The sequence below is a fragment of the Microcaecilia unicolor genome, chromosome 10, assembly GCF_901765095.1.
Source record: "Microcaecilia unicolor chromosome 10, aMicUni1.1, whole genome shotgun sequence".
Classification (NCBI taxonomy): domain Eukaryota; kingdom Metazoa; phylum Chordata; class Amphibia; order Gymnophiona; family Siphonopidae; genus Microcaecilia; species Microcaecilia unicolor.
The window spans coordinates 36,572,409-36,596,641 of NC_044040.1; the positions used below are offsets into that span (position 1 = coordinate 36,572,409).

The 24,233-nt window shown below is 40.1% G+C and overlaps 1 protein-coding gene across 1 annotated transcript in view; it reads left to right on the plus strand.

Annotated features, from left to right (window-relative positions):
* Nucleotides 1-2,908: 2,908 nt before the first annotated feature.
* Nucleotides 2,909-24,233, plus strand: part of DUS4L (dihydrouridine synthase 4 like) — a gene marked incomplete at its 5' end in the record, with an annotated part of 100,766 nt that continues 79,441 nt past the window's right edge. The window contains 5 exons of the mRNA XM_030216755.1: nucleotides 2,909-3,003; nucleotides 9,826-9,947; nucleotides 12,195-12,312; nucleotides 15,912-16,034; nucleotides 21,103-21,343. Coding sequence (XP_030072615.1) covers nucleotides 2,909-3,003; nucleotides 9,826-9,947; nucleotides 12,195-12,312; nucleotides 15,912-16,034; nucleotides 21,103-21,343 — 699 coding nt within the window. The remainder of the gene's footprint in view (nucleotides 3,004-9,825; nucleotides 9,948-12,194; nucleotides 12,313-15,911; nucleotides 16,035-21,102; nucleotides 21,344-24,233) is intronic.

The window sequence follows — 24,233 nt, forward strand, 5'->3', positions numbered from 1 at the left end:
TGTTGGTGGCGTATGCCTTTTTGAACAGGTTAGTTTTTAATGATTTCCGGAAGTTTAGGTGATCATAAGTTGTTTTCACGGCTTTTGGTAATGCGTTCCGTAGTTGTGTGCTTATGTAGGAAAAGCTGGATGCATGGGTTGCTTTGTATCTGAGTCCTTTGCAGCTTGGATAGTGGAGATTTAGGTAGGTTCGTGTTAATCTGTTTGCTTTTCACATTTCACATGGAATGACTTTTACTGTTAGATATTAGGTAATGCTGACGCATTGACAGAGATGTAACGACATCCTGTAGTGTAGCTGAATGTAACTCGCCTTGAGCTGCTACTTTAAAGGGTGAAACTGAGCTCAGTAAAAAAAAAAATAAAAAACCCCACACCTAATCATTGTGATCATGTTTTCTTTCCTGGGATGCACTGAGCTTCTCAGGAAAAAATAATTGCAGCAGTAGGCATAGGAGCCAACTTTTCAAAATGATTCAGGGTGCTAAACCCAATGAAAACTATCCTTTCCTGGATGTGGTCAAAAAGTTTGCAAAAATATTTTCTACAAGACCTATGTAGGACTATAACCCCTGCAAGCATGCAAACGTGGATTCTGGTTGGACCCATTCTTTTGTACCGTTCTATGTAAAGTGTCTTTTCTTTCTTGCAGTTTTGCTCTTCATTTCTAATTTGTCTCTGATATCACACAGAGATCTCTCTCTCTCTGTAAGCCACATTGAGCCTGCATGTTTGTGGGGATAATGTGGGGTATAAATATTGGGGGTTCTGAATGGCAGTGGGGACTGGTCCTTTCTGTCTATCTGTCTGTCTGTAGCATAGGAGCCGGCGCTATGGGTGCTTGAGCACCCCCAATATTGAGAAAATTCCTTGTGTGTGGGTGCTTGAGCACCCCCAATATTGAGAAAATTCCTTGTATGTGTTCAGGAAGGTGTTACCCTGTTTCCCCGAAAGTAAGACATCCCCCGAAAATAAGACCTAGTAGAGGTTTTTCTGAATTGGTAGATATAAGACCTCCCCCGAAAGTAAGACCTAGCAAATTTTTCTTTGAAAGCAGGGCCGCCGAGAGCCGGACAAAGGCCCCCCCCCCCCACCCGAGGTCACCAAGCGCCCCCCTCCATCCACCCTCCGTCGCTCCCAGAACTAACCTTAAACGCCTCCTTTCACCTTAGCAGCAAGCAGCAGCAGGGCAGACCTCTCCTTCCTTCCGTGCCCCACCCTCGCAGACGTTACGTCAGGCGAGGGCGGGACACGGAAGGAAGGAGTGACCTGCCCTGCTGCTGCTTGCTGCTAAGGTGAAAGGAGGCGTTTAAGGTTAGTTCCGGGAGCGATGGAGGGCGGGCGGGCCAACCCCGATCCAACCCCGATGTTTCCCCGAAAAATAAGACAGCCCCTGAAAATAAGACCTAGCGCATTTTTGGGGGCAAAAATTAATATAAGACAGTGTCTTATTTTCGGGGAAACACGGTATTTCCATTGATCTTAGCACCCCCAATAATTTTGAAAAATTGCCTCCTATGGTCTGTAGCGTCTTTTGGGATGCAGGCATAAAATCTAGTGTATTTTTTCATGTTATGAACTGTACATATCCAACATTTTCCTTCACTTGCTTACATATACTGTAGTATGGTGCATAAATTTCCATGCTAGATAAAATGATTTCAAAATGCAGATTATGCCTAACTGAGAGGCTGTTGCTCAAAGCCGGGTTCAAAAGTGCATAGCACAAAAGCTCATAATGCAACAGCAAAGCAAAAAAATAGCAAACAGATGCTCAAAAGACATCATATGCAAATGATAAGTATGGTTAATTTGTGCTAGCATTTGCTTATTTCCGATCTGATGAAGAAGGGCAACCTTCAAAAGCTACTACTATTTAGCATTCCTATAGCGCTACAAGGCGTACGCAGCGCTGCACAAACATAGAAGAAAGACAGTCCCTGCTCAAAGAGCTTACAATCTAATAGACAAAAAATAAAGTAATCAAATCAATTAATGTGTACAGGAAGGAGGAGAGGAGGGTAGGTGGAGGCGAGTCAAGAAATGTGGAAGCTAATCAAGAAATGTATTAAGTTATGTCCAATAAAAAAGGTATCATCTTATTTTCTTTTCCATGTTTTATTTGTATTGCTAACAAATCAAATTTAAGGGAAAGGATGTGCCTGGCACATGCACACAAAGATTTTGTGGTAAGCATGGTTCTTGTGTACATGCCAAGACAAAACTGCAAGTGTAAGCACACACTACTACTTATCATTTCTATAGCACTACTAGATGTATGCAGCACTGTTCTACATTTTTAAATATGAGACTCAAAAATTGTTTGCACTCTAAATTTTTGAAAAGCTGCTATTTAAGCACAGAAAATCAGGCGCCAATTTGTGCTTTTACTTTTGTTTTTGCTTAGACCCATACACATGTTTGTTTTTTCACTGTTAGCGCTTAAAACTTGCATGGGTTTCCTTCCATTTGTAAAACAACACAAAACCCATAGTTCAGTGTGAAAAATTGACAAATCTCCTGAAAAACTTCAGTGCTGCCCCTAACATGGTGATAACATTTTGGTATTATAGGCCATTATGTCCTTCTGCACATTGCTTCTGAGCATTGCAGTGGAATGTTTTCTGACCATTAACATCCATTTAAATACATTTCAATACAATTTGCGGCCATCTTTAACAAATATGTCAAAACTTGCGCTAGAGCCCTTTGACCATTTGGCGCACAATAATGTGCGCTAGCCATTTTTTAACGCTGACATTAGTTTTGAGCATCTGCCCCTGAATTTGTGTCTATTAGTTTTTCTCTCAGAATGCATTACTGGAATGTATGAAATATAATTCAAGTCTTTTTAAAATGTTTGTTTTCAGACATGGAAGAAAGATCCCATTATCATTAATAGTGATTTACTGAAGACCTGCAATGCCACTTAGAAAACCTAATGGACTTATTTCATTCCGGTCATACTCTAAAAATATGTGCCCCTATGGTGCGATATTCAAAGTAAGTATTATGCACAACATTCTATTCTGTGTGGTTTGAGTCCTATAGGACACTAGTTGATTTTAGTTCTTGGATCATTGCACATTGTTTTGGGTGCCACAGGCCTCATTAGAAAGAATTTCCAAGCACACATAGATAAATTGCCTATGCATGTAATAATATGAACTCCCTTAGTCCATTCTCTCAACCCTCCAACCCCTGCCTCCTTTTCTTCCTTTTCTGAAATCACTGAAGAGGAAACTACACATCTTATTTCCTCCTCAAAATTAACTACCTGTTCCTCTGATCCTATTCCCTCCCATCTACTTAACACTATCTCTCCTACTGTCATCCCTTTTATCTGTCATATCCTCAATCTTTCACTGTCCACTGCGACCGTTCCTGATGCCTTCAAACATGCCGTAGTCACACCACTCCTTATAAAACCTTCATTGGACCCTATCTGTCCTTCCAACTATCGCCCCATCTCCATCCTCCCTTTCCTATCCAAGATACTTGAATGTGCTGTTCACCGCCGTTGCCTTGACTTTCTTTCATCTCAAGCTACTCTTGATCCACTTCAATCTGGCTTTCGCTCCCTTCATTCAACTGAAACAGCGCTTGCTAAAGTCTCCAATGATCTGTTCCTGGCCAGATCCAAAGCTCTCTTTTATTCTCATCCTTCTCGGTCTATCTGCTGCTTTTGACACTGTTGATCACAGCCTACTCCTTGATACGCTGTCCTCACTTGGATTTCAGGGCTCTGTTCTTTCCTGGTTTTCTTCTTATCTCTCCCAGCATACCTTTAGTGTATACTCTAGTGGATCCTCCTCTACTTCTATCCCACTGTCAGTAGGTGTACCTCAGGGATCTGTCCTGGGACCTCTTCTTTTTTCCATCTATACTTCTTCCCTTGGTACTCTGATCTCATCCCATGGTTTTCAGTATCATCTTTATGCTGATGACTCCCAGATCTACCTCTCCACACCAGAAATCTCAGCCGAAATCCAGGCCAAAGTATCAGCCTGCCTGCCTGTCTGACATTGCTGCCTGGATGTCTCAGCGCCATCTGAAACTAAACATGACCAAGACTGAGCTTCTCATCTTTCCCCCTAAACCAACCTCTCCTCCTCCCCCATTCTCTATTTCTGTGGATAACACTCTCATCCTTCCTGTCTCATCAGATCGTAACCTTGGGGTCATCTTCGACTCCTCCCTCGCCTTCTCGGCACATATTCAGCAGACTGCTAAAACCTGTTGTTTCTTTCTCTATAATATCAACACAATTCGCCCTTTCCTTTCTGAGCACACTACCAGGACCCTCATCCACAATATTATCACCTCTCGCTTAGACTATTGCAACTATTGCTTCTCACAGGTCTCCCACTTAGCCATCTCTCTCCTCTTCAATCTGTTCAAAATTCTGCTGCACGACTAATATTCCACCATTGTTGTTATGCTCATATTAGCCCTCTTCTCAAGTCACTTCACTGGCTTCCTATCCATTTCCGCATACAGTTCAAACTCCTCTTATTGACTTGTAAGTGCATTCACTCTGCAGCTCTTCAGTACTTCTCCATTCTCCCTACATTCCTCCCCGGGAACTCCGTTCACTGGGTAAATCTCTCTTATCTGCACCCTTCTCCTCCACTGCTAACTCCGGACTCCGTTCCTTTTATCTTGCTGCACCATATGCCTGGAATAGACTTCCTGAGCCGGTATGTCAAGCTCCATCTCTAGCCGTCTTCAAATCTAAGCTAAAAGCCCACCTTTTTGATGCTGCTTTTAACTCTTAACCCTTATTCACTTGTTCAGAACCCTCATTTTATCATCCTCACTTTAATATTCCCTTATCTCTTGTTTGTCCTGTTTGTCTGTCCTAATTAGATTGTAAGCTCTGTCGAGCAGGGACTGTCTCTTCATGTTCAAGTGTACAGCGCTGCGTACGTCTAGTAGCGCTTTAGAAATGATAAGTAGTAGTAGTAACTCCAGAAAGAAGTTCTCTTTGGCACAATGCAAATATTTTGGTGAATATTAGCAGTAAATCTGAGAGACTGAAATCATATTCCACATACCTGGTTTAGGAGTGAGGTTCTTTTCTGTCACGGTATGCGCAAAAAAAAAAACGATTTGGAGATCTTGCCCTGGAATAAATGTACTTCTTTTTATGGTAATATATTTATTATGATTCTATTTAATTGATCCAAGACCTTTTTCATGAGAAGCAAAGTTCACACTTTTTAACGTAATGTTCTGTTTCTTTAAATTATATTTAAACTTTTTTTTTTCACATCAACCAGTACCTGTTGGATGTTTAAGATTCTGGAAAAAAAAATGTGTATGTACTGAAAACAGTTCAAGAAAATAGCATACTGACGTTCGTTAAGGGGGTCTTTTACAAAGACGTGGTAGTGTTTTTAACGTACGCTAATAAGTACACACGGGAAATCCAATACGTTGGCATTTAACTTTCAAAAAGGAGACTATGATAGAATGAGAAGAATGGTGAAAAAAAAAACTGAGTAGACAGTCCCTTCTCGACAGAGCTTGCAATCTAATTCATTTTCAAAACACACAGACTTTTGTGTTTTGAAAATGAGCCCCATAGTATCCTATATAACTTTATAAGTCTCTGTACTTTGAAAATTAGCCCCTCTATATTAAGGCACACAGAGAATGTCTGAAGAATACTTTATCATATCCCGGAGATGGGAAGGTGGTAGAACTAGAGGACATGATTTGAGGTTGAAGGGGGGCAGACTCAGGAGTAATGTCAGGAAGTATTTTTTCACGGAGAGGGTGGTGGATACATGGAATGCCCTCCCGTGGGAGGTGGTGGAGATGAAAACGGTAATGGAATTCAAACATGCGTGGGATAAACACAAAGGAATCCTGTTTAGAAGGAATGGATCTATGGAATCTTAGTGGATATTGGGTGGCAACGCCGGTATTTGGAGAATAAGACCGGTGCAGGGCGGACTTCTACGTCTGTACCCTAAGAAAGGCAAGGACAAATCAAACTCAGATATACATATAAAGTAAAATGAGTTTATCTTGTTGGGCAGAATGGATGGACCGTTCAGGTCTTTATCTGCCGTCATTTACTATGTTACTATGTAGTAGCTGTGAAGGTCAAATGAAAGCGCTGATAAGGAAGGCAAAGAGGGACGTTGAAGGTAAAAACATATAGTAAAAAATTTTTTAGGTACATTAAAAGCAAAAAGTTGGCAAAAGAATCTGTTGAACCGCTAGATGACAGAGGGGTAAAAGGTCACTCAGGGAAGACAAAGCCATAGCGGAGAGATTAAATAAATTCTTTGCTTCGGTCTTCACCAAGGAAGGTTTGGGAGAGATACCGGTGCCAGAAATGGTATTCAAAGCTGAGAAGTTAGAGAAACTGAATGAAATCTCTATAAAACTGGAGGATGTAATGGCGCAATTTGACAAACTGAAAAATAGCAAATCTTTTCTCCAAGCTGAAGAGCCCTAGCCGCTATATCCTTTCCTCCTAGAGAAGTCGTCCTATTCCCTTTATAATTTTCGTTGCCCTTCTCTGTACCTTTTCAAATTCCACTATATCTTTTTTTTGAGATGCAGCGACCAGAATCGAACACAATATTTGAGTACTGGTCGCACCATGGAGCGATACAAAGGCATTATAAAGTCCTCATTTTTGTTTCCATTCCTTTCCTAATAATACCTAACATTCTATTTGCTTTCTTAGCCACCGCTGCACACTGAGCAGAGGGTTTCAACGTTATCATCAATGATGACGCCTAGATCCCTTTCCTGGTCGGTGACTCCTAACGTGGAATCTTGAATTACGTAACCATAATTCGGGTTCCTCTTTCCCACATGTGTCACTTTGCACTTGCTCACATTAAACGTCATCTGCCATTTAGATGCCCAGTCTCCCAGTCTCGTAAGGTCCTCTTATAATTTTTCACAATCCTCTTGCGATTTAACAACTTTGAATAACTTCATGTCATCAGCAAATTTAATTACCTCACTAGTTACTCCCATCTCTAGATCATTTATAAATATGTTAAAAAGCAGCGGTCCCAGCAGACCCCTGGGGTACCCTACTATCTACCCTTCTCCATTGAGAATACTGACCATTTAACCCTACTCTCTGTTTTCTATCTTTTAACCAGTTTTTAATCCACAATAGGACACTACCTCCTATCCCATGACTCTCCAATTTCTTCAGGAGTCTTTCATGAGGTACTCTGTCAAATGCCTTTTCCCACATGTAATAGATTGGTGAGGCAAGATTTCTCTTCATTAAATCCATGTTAGCTTTGTCTCATTAATCCATGCTTTTGAATATGCTTTATAATGTTGTTCTTTATAACAATTTCTACCATTTTGCCCAGCACCGATGTCAGGCTCACTGGAACCTTTTAAAAACAAATCGGTGTTACATTGGCTACCCACCAATCTTCCAGAACCATGCTTGATTTTGTCTATAAAGGAGGAGGTTCTATATATGGCGCCTAAAAAATCGGCGCTGATATCAGTGCTAAGCGTATTCTATAATTGTCACCTAGATTTAGGCGCCGATTATAGAATATGCTTGGTTGATATTTCAGCACCGATATCTGCATGCATCCATGTACACCAATGAAAACCTGGTGTAAATCTCAGTGTGTAGATTTAGGCGTAGTGGGCCATATTCTATAACTAGGCGCCTAAATTTTGGAACATCCATGAAATGCTCATTTCCCCGCCTATAACCACGCCCCTTTTTGCCTCCACGTTTTAGAAGTTCAGTGAACATCATTACAGAACACACTTAGCGAGTTGTGCACCTACATTCTAATCCGTGCCAATTAGTGCTCGTTATTGCTTGTTATGTGCTGTTATCAGCACTCATTAGTTTGTTAAGCCAGTTAAGTTCCGTGCAGTGTTATAGAATCCATGCCTATTTCAGCACCTAAATCTAAGCGCACTATATAGAATCTGGTGGGAAAGGGCTTAATATATATGGATAAATGATTTATGTGTTTGCCAACAAACACACAGCTCACTTTGAATATAGGCCCTGCAATTTCAGTGTGCTGAGCCAAATTGACAAATTAAAGAGTAGTAAATCAACTGGACCCAGTGGTATTACCCAAGAGTACCGAAAGAACACAAATATAAAATTAGTGATCTGTAACCTCTCCTTAAAATCGTCCATAGGACCTCAAGATTGGGAGGTGGCCAATGTAAAGCTGATTTTTAAAAAGGGTTCCAGGGTTGATCCGGGAAATTACAAACTAGTGAGCCTGATGTCAGTGCTAGGCAAAATAGTGGAAACGATTATAGAGAATAAAATTACTGAATACATAGACAAGCTTGTTTAATGGGACAGAGTCAACATGTATTCAGCTGAGGGAAATCTTGCCTCACCAATCTGCTTCACATCTTTGAAGGCATGAATAAATGTGGATAAGCTGGTTGATGTAGTGTTTCTAGATTTTCAGAAAGCTTTTGACAGAGTCCCTCATGAGAAACTCCTGAGGAAATTAAAAAGCCATGGGATAGGAGACAATGTTCTTTTGTGGATTAGGAACTGAGGGTAGGGTTAAATGGCCATTTCTCTAAGTAGTGGAGTGCCCCAGGGATTTGTACTGGGACCAGTGTTATTTAACATATTGATAAATGATCTAGAAATGGGAATAAGTGAGGTGATGATATAATGTATACAAAGTTTCCAATGAATGAGACTTGCCACTTTGTGGTGCCTTTCCTTATATAAATTTTCTGCCATCAATATTTTGCAGCCAGCTACAAGATGAGTAACTGTTTCCAGCTGTTTCTTTACATGTGTGTATATATATCTGTATCTGTCCTAGCTTTATGTGTGTATGTGACTGTGAGCGGGGAAAGAGAGCATATGTGTGTATGCTTTATATCTGTGTTGGCTCTGTATGACAGGGAGTGGGGAGAGCAAGTTTTAATGTTATTATGCTGCAGTTAATGGAACTGCCTCGCCTTTTGAAGTATAGTAATACTTCAGTTATGGTCGGTTTGGGTTTTCATCGATTTTTTTCCGCAAAAAACTTGTCTCGGATTTCATTGGCGTGCCCACGCGACCTCGCTGCTAATTTTGCGAAAACAAAGGGCGATCCACGCATTCTCCTGCTCATTGATTCATATGGAAATAATTGCCTCGGTTTTCGTCGATTGTTTTCGTACGGATTATCGACGAAAACCAAGGTATCACTGTATATTGGGATGTAGTTTTGGGAACTTTATTTCACTGGAACCACAGTTAGATCTGTCATATAACTAGTGTACTTGAATGTAACTCACCTTGAGCTACTACTGTAAAGGTGTGAGCAAAATCCAAATAAACTTTCTAACTTTTTCCAAGTTTTTCTCCCATACCAAGAGCCCTGTTGACTAAGCCATGCTAGTGTTTTTAGTGCGCACTAGCCGTGTAGATGCCCATAATATTCCTATGGGCATCTACACGGTTAGCGCACACTAAAAATGCTAGCGCACCTTAGTAACCAGGGCCCTAAATTTTGGTTCCTAAACATATGTGTGATTTTTCTTTTCAACAATCCAATGGGTTGGAAAGAGTAGAAAGGTTTGAATCTAACCCCAATTCAGTAAATCCTTCGCATTTTAATTGCTTTCCAAATTCTATAGTAATTAGTTTAAAGGTTACCCTTGATCCACAACTGTTTGCATCTTTGTATAGTTACACTCCAAACAAACAATAACATTTACACTAATTTTTTTACTTTGTCTTCTGTTAAATTAGTTTTGTGGTATTTATTTTGAATTCTTTAAATGACATTTTAAGAAGATTGCTGGTTTGGGCTTTTTAAGTTATTTGTCTGCTTGCAGGTTAGCTTTCAGAACTCTGGTGAGGAAATACAGCTGTGATCTCTGTTACACACCAATGATAGTCGCAGCTGATTTTGTTAAATCTGTCAAAGCAAGAGACAGTGAATTTACAACAAATGAAGGTATTGTTATTTGTATTAAGACTTTATTAGTAAATGGTTTATGGAGAGATCTGGATGCTGGGTTAACTGTGGGAATATATATACCCCTCTACCTGGGATAGTAGAAAACCTAAGAAGAAGATGACAATAGGTGACAATTCAACAAGCGGTCAGACCTCTGTAGCTGGGATATAGCCTATGCAGGGTAGACCAGAAAACTGACTGAAACGAGCACTTTTTAAAAGCCTATATGTACTTTTGAGTAAGTATAAATCCTGACATGATTTCTCCCACATACACTTGTAGATTTTAATCCTGCCCAAGCCCAAACAAATCACACCACCTTGAAATAAATATTGACACACTGTAGATATGCATATGTAAATATTGGCTTTCTTTAATGGAGTTTTACACATGTATGCAAATCATGAATAAACCTTATAGATAACCACTGGGCTACCATTTTAAGACGTTTTATTTTACTGTTAGCCTGAGTTATTAGTAAATAGGTCTCATTGTATAAAATTGGACCTGTGCTAAACTAACACCAAGTTAGTGGTAAAAAAATAAGCTATTAGATAAGTAACAGTATGAGCTGTTGATCTAAGTTGCGTAAACTAATACAAAACAAACTAAACAACAGCCAAATTCAGTCCCAAAAGGTCATAAAAAGGCATACAATACTTGAAAGCATGAGAATTACCCTCAGAAACCAAGGTATTGACCAAGGTCTGACCAGCAAGACCCGTTATCTATATAAGATTTTGGTGTCCGTGGTCTGATCTCTTTCATTGGGTAAGAAAATTAATCTCACATGCTTACAATCAGAATTTTCTCATAATGCAAACATTTTCACTGAGAATCAAATAGTTCCAAAAGCACAGCTATAGCATAAAATAACAGCTTTCCTTAGCTGGCTGGCTTAATCACCCCTCATACCAACTGCTTAATTGTGTTCAAAACGGGGCCCATATCGTTTCACCCGCTTCTGGGCTTCATCAGGAACAACCCAGTTTAGACAAACTTATGCAGGGGCATTTATCTCGCTGACAAGAATCCACTAGGAAACCACCAGCAATCAAATAAGCTATCTAATGAGAGCCAGCATTGAAAATTTCCACCCCGTAGTCTCTAAGGTGCCACCAACCTCTTTGACATTTTTCTTCAACAAACTAACACTGCTATCCCTCCGGAAGTTTCCAACTATATGTGACTAAGTTTCTCTTCTCACATGGGTGGTAGCCAGTATAATTCTGCTGGCACAATTCTTCAGCCCAAATGCATTTTTAGCATTAAATCTAAGCTGCTAAATTCCAGACCTTTCCTCTAGGTTGGATTTTGGCAGCTTAGATTTAATGATAAAAAAAAATGCAAGGTCATGCATTTGGGCCGTAGGAACCCGAGAGAGCGGTACAGTTTAGGGGGTGAAGAACTTTTGTGCACAAAAGAGAAACGAGACTTGGGTGTGATCGTATGTGATATTAAGGTGGCCAAACAGAAAGCTAGAAGAATGCTTGGGTGCATAGGGAGAGGAATGGCCAGTAGGAAGAAGGAGTCGATGGTGCCCCTGTATAAGACTCTGGTGAGACCTCGTTTAGAATATTGCGTAGAATTCTGAAGGCCGCAACTTCAAAAAGATATAAACAGGATTGAGTCGGTCCAGAGGGTGGCTACTAAAATGGGCAGTGGTCTTCGTCATAAAGCATATGGGGACAGACTTAAAGATCTCAATATGTATTCTTTGGAAGAAAGGCAGGAGAGGGGAGATATGATAGAGAGATTTTATAAACCTACACAGCATAAATGCACAGGAGGCGAGTCTTTTTCAACTGAAAGGGAGCTCTGGAACGAGGGACATAGGATGAAGGTGAAAGGGGATATATTTAGAAGTAACCTGAGGAGATACTTCTTCACTAAAAGGGTGGTGAATTCCTGGTGGAAATGAAAATTCAAGAGAGCTTGGGAAAAGTACATAGGATCTCTAAAGGAGTGATAGGAAGAGTAGATGGCATGGATGGGCAGACTGGATAGGCCATATGGTCTTTATCTGCCTACATTTTTCTATGTTTCTATAAAGGCACAGGTTAAGTGGCATAGATTGCAACTGAAAGAAGAGTGTAAACATAGCTGTGTACACACGTGACACTTTTTGATGCATTTATGTGCACAAGACATGCATAACTGCAGGCAAGAAGTTATAGAATTGTCCTTATATTTGTGATCAGTTTTATTATTGCTGTAACGTAATTGCCTTATCAATTTCACTAGGTGATCGTCCCCTGATTGTTCAGTTTGCTGCTAACGAATCGCAGGTTTTAGCTGATGCAGCTTGTCTAGTTTGCCCCTTTGCAGATGGGATAGACCTAAATTGTGGGTGTCCTCAGAGGTAAGGCAAGCAGATTATGGAAAACTAGATTAAAATTATTCCAAAAGCAATTTTAAAAATACTACAGTATCTTATGTCTTTTTTTTGTTGCAACCTCACCCAACAAATGCCAAACTGATTGATCCGGCACTAGTATTTTATTATTATTGTTGCATTTGTATCCCACATTTTCCCACCAATTTGCAGGCTCAATGTGGCTTACATTATGCCGTGATTTCCTATTGCATGCATGGAAATGTGCTACAATACTAGCATTAAATGGGGGCAACAAGAGAACAGATGTACTTGATGGCTACCCTAAGTTGTAGTATAACTTAATTAAGCCTCATCGTCCAGATGAAAATACACAACTAGCTGGTGAGCAAGAATTGAAATAAACTGATTTGTATATTATCTGTTTGAAAAGGGTCTCTGGTCACTTTTTCTTATCCTACCACCTTAGTTTAGGTTTCGTTGCCAAGAAGAAATGGTAATAGTTTTGCTGAGGGAAAAAAGTTGCAGTGTACATTGACAAATAACTACTATGCATGCCATGTAACACATTTTTATTATAATTGTATTTTTTATTTAGCTAACATTTGTATTCCACTGATCCAAAAGTATCTTTCCCTTGGCAGATAATAGTTTAAAATAGAAGTTAAAACTATCCAGAATAATTGCAATCCCAAAACGAAAACAAACACGTATAGTGTTATATTTTTGTCCTCTATACCCTTACAGATGCATTTTAAATAGTATTTTCTTCCAAAGCTGCACAGTGGTATATTTTAATGCTCTGTCTTAGGATAATCTAGTTTGTAGTTAAGGTAAAGTTCAGTAAGATCTATTAAATCAAGGGAAGCTTATTTATGCAGAGATTTCAAGTTTTTAATGCCAAGCACTGTATTAATTTGGCAAAGAAAATTTTGGTTAGCCTTTCTAGAGTACAAGGTTCAGTAAGTTCCACTAGAGAATGACACAGGGATGGGGTCAGGGACAAACTTTGTCCCCATGTCATTCTCTAAAAGCCTTAAACAGGCTGTTCCAACTAAATGGAACAACATCTATAAAATGCTAGTATCAATATGTAAAAACTTAATATATCTTTGGCAACTGAATTCTTTTTATTAACAGATTCAAAAATATAACATAGTTTTGAGACATTGAAAATCAATAACGCAAACCCCTTTTACCCCCCCCCCCCCCCAAGAACAGGAGGCAAAGCTGTTGCTTAGAGTGGCTAAGAGCTGAAGGGTGAGAGAGAATATCAAACTACTGCAGGAGCAGGTTGACCAAATTTCCAAATAGAGTAGGGATCCCAAATTCAATGAAAATGAATATGTTGACCGTCTGCATCGCCGTCAAACGATTCATCTGATAGATACAGTCCATCTTGCGCTGAACCAAGTACAATGAGGGAGTGGTTGGCTTTTTCCATGCCTCCACCAGGGTGAGTTTAGCGGCAACAAAGTACCTGATTGCCAATTTGTGTATATCTGGTTTGATCCCCAGAGGCTTGAAATGAAGTAAGCAATGTTCTTCTTTAAAAGGATACTCCACCCCTATAAATTGCCGCATGGTGTGTACAGCATCCATCCAAAATTGTCAAACATTATCCTATATAATAATTCTCACCTCTAACGTTCTAATCTTGCTGTCTGGGTTCGTGGCTGAGTTGGTCTGTTAGGCTCCGAAGGCAGGCTGACATCACCTTCCCAGTATGATGTCCACCTCAGACCCGGGAGGAAAAAAATAAACCAAAACAAACCTCACAGCTGATCCAACCGGCGCCCCCCCCCCCCCCCCAAACTGCCTCGCGCATATTTCCACCACCTTCCCAGTATGTCATCCACAACTCAACCTGTGGGGGGGGGGGGGGGGGGAGAAACAGACATCGCAGCTGATCCCAACGCCACCCACCCCCAAACTGCCTCGCGCATGTTTCAAGCAGCTCAACTGCCGCCCTTCCGCTTCCAGTTACAGGGTCATCGTCCCTCCCTCCCTCCCTCCCTCCCGTCCAGTGCCTCTTCCAGCCAGTAGTCTATAAGAAGAATCCTCCACATTCCCAGAAAGCGTTGCATCTGTGGAAGAGTCCCCTCCAAAAGAATGAAAATGGATGTTAGCAGTTTTATGAGTGACTTTTGTGGAACAATGCCTCCTTTGAAGGCTACTATTAATGAATTGGACAGTTATTTCTGTTTGAGTGATGCAGATGACGATATTTTGATTTTTTTGGAAAAACAAGCAAAAGTGCTGGCCAAAACTGGCAAAACTTGTACAGGGAATCTTGTGCATTCCTGCTACCAGCACATCTTCTGAGAGGACATTTTCTATTGCGGGAAGGACTGTGGAAGATGGGAGAACTAGACAATCTTGAGATACTTGATGACTTATTATTCATCCATAGATTAAGAAATCATAGCAGTGCATATTTCTCCCCTACTAGGGCATACATAATGGGTTGTATTTTGCCCCCCTGGACATTTTAACAGGGTGGATTATGGTTCGTTGGGGTCGTATAAGTCAGATATTGTTGGGGTTGGAAGGGTACAGGGTAGTGCGGGGTGGTGGTTATTTCAGTTGCTCGTTGTTATTGTTTTCTATTTATGATTTTGTAAACAGTTATACAGAATATTGTTCCTTTTTATACTTTCATAAAAAGATTTAAATATAAAATCATAAGTGTTCAAGGCTTGTGCAGATGACGACAGAGCCCGCGGGGATGGGGCAGGGACAGAGCCTGCAGGGATGGCGATAAACTGACTGAATAATCACATTTTGATTATCATTTTGATTATTTTGAAGCCAAGATAACAATGGAATTTTATTCCCCTGTCAATCTCCACTGTTGAGAAAGCCGAAATGACAAAGTTTGCTGAGGTGACTTCATAGGTCTACTATTTGTCTTCTGTCTTGACTAGATTGTAATCTTCACTGAGAAGGAACCGTCTCTTCTGTGTATCTGTGCAGCAGCTTGTAACATTGTATTTGTACAAAGTAGTAATATTTACTGTCGTATGAATATAGTTGCATAGGACCTGATTCAAACTTGTACAGATAAGCATTAGGGCTTTATTCAGTAGAATGTGTAAGGGCCGTATTCCAAATATATTTTTCAGTTCAGCACCTCTGAAATAAAAATCTTAGTTGAATAAAGATCTAAATGAGACAGATGAGAAAAGCCTTAAATGGTACATATCCAACCTGGTATTTATTTTATTTTTTGTTACATTTGTACCCCGCACTTTCCCACTCATGGCAGGCTCAATGCGGCTTACATGGGGCAATGTATTCTCTTATTTCTCATGGAAGAAATGGCAGCATATAACTTTAACTCGTACTTTAACTCCAGGTATATGTATACCTGGAACTTGTGTAGTGAGCCCTGCAGAACTGGCATGAAGTGCAAACAGGGCAACAACCCTTGACTCCCACGCTACAAGGAACCCAAGCTGGCCAAATGCTGAAGAAAAAAACAGCCTGATGCTTGACTTTGGGCTCCTTCCCAAATTTTTGCCCTGAGCCACTGCATGTTCAATACCAGCCTTGACTTTGTAATTGAACATAATATGCTGTACAATTTCTTTTTATAATGCTGATTTAAACCGTCTGTTTCTTAGGTGGGCAATGGCTGAAGGTTATGGTGCCTGTTTGATAAATAAGCCAGAGCTTATTCAGGATATGGTTCGACAAGTAAGAAATCAAGTGGAGAATCCTAACTTTTCAGTATCTATTAAGATAAGGTAATATTGAATGCTTAGTTGTTAAATTAATTTGTCAACCAGGTAGACTTCTCCTCCTTGTTGGGCATCCAACAAAAACATAAGGTACTCCACCATTCACTGCTGTTTTTTTAATTGCTTATTGAAAGGTAAACACTATGAACAACAATCAAGATTTCCATACCATGAATAATACCAGTAAACTGTTATCTAGTTTTGAACTAAGACCCCTTCCCCCACCCACCCTCACCCATTTTCCTCTTCCATATTGGTTCTGTTTCACTGCGTATAGTTTCACATATCTTTAATTCAACCCAAATCATAATGCTGCTTCCTCCATCCTCGTAGGGTGTCTAGACTCACTGAAAGAGCACCCACTCATTTTTGGAGGCTATTATTTTGATCATCTGATATATGTACTCTATGTGCTTGCTCAATAGCTTAGCGAGACAGTGGAAACAGCCTATTTCCATTCGCACATCTAAGGAACACATTAAGATTAGAGGACAACTGAAACCAGTATTTTGGTTTCAACCGAATCTGCAGCTGAAATATGCCATTCAGTTTTAGCTGAAACCGAAAATGGCCTGGCCCCTGAAAGAGAACAGCCCTCACTCCCACTTCTGCTATATCATTAGTGGTCTAGTGGCTAGTCAGGACAGGAACAATCCCTAGTTGCTCCTGCTCATGCTGGTTTTGCTAACTAAATATTTGCTGGGACCTCCTGTGGCAGTCTTATGATTCTGAACGGTACTATCCAAAAAGTGCTTCTCTTTTTTCACTCTTTGAAATCTGACTGAATAAAAACCTGATGTTTTTAAAATTTGCTGGAAATTCCAACTTTTCAAAATGGGCCAATCACTTGAGCAGTACATCACAGTATTTAACTGAATTTCAAAGGTCTATGGATTTTATATGTTTCTGCTCATGGATGAATACCATTTCTCATGTATGTTCTTTATAAAAATTTCTTCAATGTCTTGTTTCTCATCAAATAGCAAGTAATTCATAAAATTTTAATATTGCAATCACAGACTCCAAGTTTTCACTGAAAAATGTCAGGAGACAAAACATTTTATTTTTTAATTAATTTTTTGTAAATCTCTGTGCCTACAAACTTTCTCAGACATTAATATTCCTTACATTTTCATCTGTGTTGTTGATAAAGGTAACAAAATGGGTGCCCCTATCAGTAGAACTTGCACTTCCTCAGTAATCAAATACCAACAGCTTTGAGGGTCATTGGGAATGATTTTTGATTCAGCTTTGTTTGCGACAGAGAGCAATATATTTTAAGCTCATTTGCATATCTAAATGGCACTTTGAAATGTATTACAAAATCTAAGAAATCTTAGAAAGCTTTAGAACACTTCAGTCTTTCTTTTACACCATCCTGATTTTGTATTGAGCAGATCTTCATATATCTTTTTCATATAGCTTGCAAAATGACTGCAGACATACATCTTCCCACTGCCTCTGAAATATGACCAAAACTTGCTAAAGCTGACACGGAAATTGCATTACATGCTTCCAGCACCTCCATTCTCACTGAAGGTGATGAATAAGACTGCCACAGCTGGGTCACCATGGATTTCATGTGTCTCATCTGCAGTTACTGAAATTTAATTACCCCCCCCCCCCTCACTAAATCCTCAGTGTGATGAAGGTCCCAAAAGTGCCAGTAGGACTCTTAGATGGTTAGCTCTGTTCTTCTTTTCGTCATTTGAAAACTGGCATTTGGACATCCAAATCCCAACTTTATAAAGGCAGAATATGCACATCTAAGAATGTAGTACACCCATATGGCAAGGGGTCATGGTCTAGGCGGGACTAGGGAAGGCCCAAAATATGGACATCCAATTCCAATCACAGAAGGGGGAGGGACATCATAGTCTAAAAAGATGGATGTCTGTATTTAGACCTCGTACTTGTCACATCCAGGTTACAGAAAGGTGCTCTGACTAAGCAGCTATCCATTGGAGGGATTAAGACATGACACCTCCTTAATCCCCCAGTGGTTGTTGTCCCCTTTCCTCTCTCCCAAATGTGAAACCAGCAAGGGACACCAGGTTCTATGACAGTTTAGGGTCCTATGGATGTTCTTAAAGCAGCATGCAGATCTGATGAGTATCCGAATGGTTAGTGCAATGGACTGAGAACCAAGGGACCCAGGTTAAAATTCTACTTCATCTGCTTGTGATTTTTTTTTTTTAATTGTGAGTTCTCAGGGGCAGTACCTGAATATATAAGACACCTGCAGGTCTGAAAGCTATTAAGTGGTGTACATTCAGGTACAATAGGTATTTTCTGTTCCGGGAGGGCTCACAATTGAAAACAAAAAATCACAAGCAGCTGGAGTGGGATTTGAACCTGGGTCCCCTGATTCTCAACCCACTGTTCTAACTATTAGGCTACCCCTCTGCTCTGCCTGGATGTCTGTGTAGCAGCATAGGAACATATACAGTGGGAGAAATAAGTATTTGATCCCTTGCTGATTTTGTAAGTTTGCCCACTGACAAAGACATGAGCAGCCCATAATTGAAGGGTAGGTTATTGGTAACAGTGAGAGATAGCACATCACAAATTAAATCCGGAAAATCACATTGTGGAAAGTATATGAATTTATTTGCATTCTGCAGAGGGAAATAAGTATTTAATCCCTCTGGCAAACAAGACCTAATACTTGGTGGCAAAACCCTTGTTGGCAAGCACAGCGGTCAGACATCTTCTGTAGTTGATGATGAGGTTTGCACACATGTCAGGAGGAATTTTTGTCCACTCCTCTTTGCAGATCATCTCTAAATCATTAAGAGTTCTGGGCTGTCGCTTGGCAACTCGCAGCTTCAGCTCCCTCCATAAGTTTTCAATGGGATTAAGGTCTGGTGACTGGCTAGGCCACTCCATGACCCTAATGTGCTTCTTCCTGAGCCACTCCTTTGTTGCCTTGGCTGTATGTTTTGGGTCATTGTCGTGCTGGAAGACCCAGCCACGACCCATTTTTAAGGCCCTGGCGGAGGGAAGGAGGTTGTCACTCAGAATTGTACGGTACATGGCCCCATCCATTCTCCCATTGATGCGGTGAAGTAGTCCTGTGCCCTTAGCAGAGAAACACCCCCAAAACATAACATTTCCACCTCCATGCTTGACAGTGGGGACGGTGTTCTTTGGGTCATAGGCAGCATTTCTCTTCCTCCAAACACGGCGAGTTGAGTTCATGCCAAAGAGCTCAATTTTTGTCTCATCTGACCACAGCACCTTCTCCCAATCACTCTCGGCATCATCCAGGTGTTCACTGGCAAACTTCAGACGGGCCGTCACATGTGCCTTCCGGAGCAGGGGGACCTTGCGGGCACTGCAGGATTGCAATCCGTTATGTCGTAATGTGTTACCAATGGTTTTCGTGGTGACAGTGGTCCCAGCTGCCTTGAGATCATTGACAAGTTCCCCCCTTGTAGTTGTAGGCTGATTTCTAACCTTCCTCATGATCAAGGATACCCCACGAGGTGAGATTTTGCGTGGAGCCCCAGATCTTTGTCGATTGACAGTCATTTTGTACTTCTTCCATTTTCTTACTATGGCACCAACAGTTGTCTCCTTCTCGCCCAGCGTCTTACTGATGGTTTTGTAGCCCATTCCAGCCTTGTGCAGGTGTATGATCTTGTCCCTGACATCCTTAGACAGCTCCTTGCTCTTGGCCATTTTGTAGAGGTTAGAGTCTGACTGATTCACTGAGTCTGTGGACAGGTGTCTTTCATACAGGTGACCATTGCCGACAGCTGTCTGTCATGCAGGTAACGAGTTGATTTGGAGCATCTACCTGGTCTGTAGGGGCCAGATCTCTTACTGGTTGGTGGGGGATCAAATACTTATTTCCCTCTGCAGAATGCAAATAAATTCATATACTTTCCACAATGTGATTTCCGGATTTAATTTGTGATGTGCTATCTCTCACTGTTACCAATAACCTACCCTTCAATTATGGGCTGCTCATGTCTTTGTCAGTGGGCAAACTTACAAAATCAGCAAGGGATCAAATACTTATTTCCCCCACTGTATGTCCTTTCCCCCTCCCCAGTTCATAATCTGGAAAATGGATGTTCATGCCGTCCATCTCGCATATATTTTAGAACAGGCTGTATCCTATTCTAAAATACACGCGAGATGGACATTCTGACTTAAACATCTTTTCTAAAATGCCGCTCCACATATTCTGTAACATTGCAAGTAAGTGGCATAGCATATAAATGCAAGGAGCCATATATATGTGTAGACAAATGGGCAAAACTCTCACGCATTTAACTTACAGAATATTGTAAGTTACGCATGTCTCTGCCACATATACGTAACTGTAGTTATACCATGGCTGGTGTAACTGGGGGCCCATAAACCTAGGTGTGCTGATATCGGGTTGTGCTATTATTCTATAACATAATCTGGGCATCCAGATGCCGTTATAGAATAACCTCTCACCGTGTGGCATTGGGGTGGCACCCACTTATAGAACTGCCCTCATTATAAAGCTGTGCAGATTATGGAATTCTAACTGAAAGTGCTCTCTCGCCTTGATCATGTCCTTCAGCAACAAATTCCATATCTTAATTAGGTGCTACATCAAAATATAGATTCTGTGATTTGTTTTCAGTGTGCTGCTTGTTAGTTTCATGGAGTGTCCTCTTATTTTAGTGTTTTAAAGATTAAACAACCATCCCCTATATAACTGTTTCATCCATCTCATGATTTTACAAACTTCTATCATATCCCCTCTCCAGCATCTCTTTTCCAAGTTGTAGAGCCCTAACCTGTTTAGCCTTTCTTTTGCCTATTCTGAACCTTTTCTAATTCTGGTGTATCCTTCTTTAGATTAAGATGACCAGAAGTAGACACAGGTGTGATTATATATCATGGTCCTACACAGAGGCATAATTTATATAATGTTTTGTTTTCTATTCCTTTTCAAATAATCCCTTTACAGATATATGTATGTAAATTATAGATATACTAATGTAATGAATAAGTAGAAAGTCCTCTCTTTTTGTTTTTTTTCACAAAGTATACATAAGGTAATGTAATGTTTTTGTCTGACTTTCAGGATTCATGATGACTTAATCAAGACTGTGGACCTGTGTCGGAAAGCTGAGGCAGCTGGAGTTTCCTGGATTACAGTCCATGGCAGATATTTAGAAGAGAGACACCAGCCAGTACACTATGATGCAATTAAAATTATAAAAGAAAATATGTCTGTACCTGTAGTTGCCAATGGGGATGTTAGAAATTTAAAAGAGGCAGAAAATGTACATCAGGTGACTGGAGCAGATGGTAAGTACTTAAATGTGTTTTGCCCCTTTTGTATAATGTAAAGGAGGAAATATCTTTATGTAACAATTGTTTAGAAGTTATATGCAATTTAATTTTAATTATGAGCTGTAAGATCTGTGTAGTAAAGGCTTTCTTCCACCTTGTGTTTAGTGCAGTGGACTCAGAGCTAAGGGACCCAGGTTCAAATTCCACTTCAGCTCTTTTTTCTTGGTACGTAGGGCCACAGGTCTTATCAAGAAGACAGGAATTTGAGATTAGGTCAGAAGTCAGAGCTTATTCCATCCACCTGTATTTATGAATTTCAATAGGTGTATATTTTATGTTGGCTTGATTTGTTGAACATAAAACTGTATACATAATATGTATTTCCTTAGTGTCCTCACCAGACAAGTCCAGAACTTGTGGGTTGTGCTTATCAGCCAGCAGAAATGGAGACAGATTCTAGAATTCTGGGCTCTGCCATAAAAGGGCACCATGTAGTCTCAGGTGTTCAGTATTTCTCTGTTTCCAACAGATGTTGAAAGGCGTGTGATCGTATAGATTCAAGAACCATTCAAGAAATATCTTAAGCAATGCTTTCATGAAAAAACTGATGCAAAATACAAACACAAATAAACCAATAAAGGCAGAGTAACAAAGCAAGCATTAATAAATCAGAATGACTTAAACTAGTATAATTCATATAAGTCACTATGAGACATATTTTCAAAGCACTTAGCCTTCCAAAGTTCCATAGGTTTCTATGGAACTTTGGAAGGCTAAGTGCTTTGAAGATGAGCCCCTATATATCATGTTACTTTGAAGTGAGAGTTCTGTATTGTTGTTTCTCACAGTATAACAGTATTTTATAGCTTTTGGGCTAATATTTATTTTTGCTTATTCAACTTTTATTGCCGAATAATGGCCTGAAATTAAAAAAAAACAAAAAAACATTTAGGCTGTTTTGGATAGGATATAGCTAATAGGGGAAGGTTTTTCTCTAGCTTCCCTTTAGGTATGTGTCCTCTTTTACCCATGTTCTTGGCACATCTAGAAGTTATTTAAGACACTTAAAGCTGTTATGCTACTGATTACATCTTATGACTGCTGGACTGTGAATGGAAGAAGTTTGACGTGGTTGGACCCACCAGAGTTGCTGTTGTAAAACGTTCTGGAACCCCCAACAATGCATTTTACTTCTGAAATAGAAATCTCAACATTTTAATCTTTTGAGAAATTGCAGTGAGGCTATGGTACACTCTTCTGTTCAATAAATATTAAAACTTGCTTGACATTAGTCAGTTCTTCATGGTGTGTTTACTATAGATCATACCATGCTGGCTGACAAATTGCAATGCATGAATTTTTTTTTCAGTTTTATGGTATACAATTAATGGACAGGAAAATTATCTCCCATGTACGCAGAGTAGAGTAATGTTCCTGGAGTATGCCTATTTACTGTGCAGTTTTAGGATTTAGTTTATTTCTTTCTTACTCTTTTGTATAGAGTTTAACTCAGCTTACATAATACATTTTATTTGGTTTCCATTTGAAGGTATAATGGTTGCCAGAGGACTGTTAGCAAATCCAGCCCTGTTTGCTGGATATGAAGAAACACCTCTAAAGTGTGTTCGAGACTGGGTCGATATAGCTCTTGAACATGGAACGCCTTTCACTTGTTTTCATCATCATTTAATGTACATGATGGAAAGGATTACTTCAAAACAGGAAAAGAGAACTTTTAATGTTTTATCAAGTATATCAGCCGTTTTAGATTATCTTGAAGAGCAGTACAGCATCTGATTTTAAGATATTGTTTTAATTAATATGAATATAGTATTTTACATTTTTACATTTCATTTCCAATGTATTTTATTATGGAGTTATTATAAAGAAAGAGCAATTCATCTGCAAAGTAAAATCCTATTTTAAATTCATATCCTTTTACTACAGCTATGAACAGTCATTCCCTATATCTGTATAATGCTACTGCATTTTGTGTTGCTTTTGCAAAAGATGTGCAGAATTGCTGTAGACTTATTTCTTTTGCCTCCAAACTGATTCTCTGAGTCTGCTGCTGGTTTTAACTGTTAAATCCCCTGACCATACTTCACTGTTTGGTATTGACAATGTTTTATCAAAGATTTTTTAAAATATTTTCTCATTAATATTTTTCTCATTTCTCATTGGCTTCCCATATCTTATAGTCCAATTTAAAATCTTGACCCTAACACACAAAGCACTTCACTTCAATAACCCATTGTACCTGACATCCTCAGTTTCACTATACACCCCCCATCCAGAGCCCTACAATCCTTTCAAGACATTTATTTGACCATTCCCACTGTCTGTTGTGCTTTCTTAGAATCCACTTGCCAAAGTGCCTTTTTCTTTACTTCTCTGACTCTCTGGAATACACTACCTGTCACTCTTCATACGGAGTCCTCCTACAAGAAATTCCTTTCTGGCCTGAAGATCAGTATTTTCATACAGGCCTTTGCCATTGCGCTTGTAACTTTGGACACGGGGAGGGGCATAATCGAAAGGGATGTCCTCGCAAAACGTCCCGATGGAGGGGCAGGGAAACCCGTATTATCGAAACAAGATGGATGTCCATCTTTCGTTTTGATAATAGGGACGGGGACGCCCAAATTTTGAAATTTTGGTCGTCCTTAGAGATGGTCATCCCTAGACTTGGTCGTTTCTGATTTTCGGCGATTAATGGAAACCAAGGACGCCCATCTCAGAAATGACCAAATGCAAGCCCTTTCGCCGTGGGAGGAGCCAGCATTTGTAGTGCACTGGTCCCCTTGACATGCCAGGACACCAACCAGGCACCCTAGGGGGTACTGCAGTGGACTTCAGAAATTGCTCCCAGGAACATAGCTCCCTTACCTTGTCTGCTGATGCAGATGTCCAGCAGGT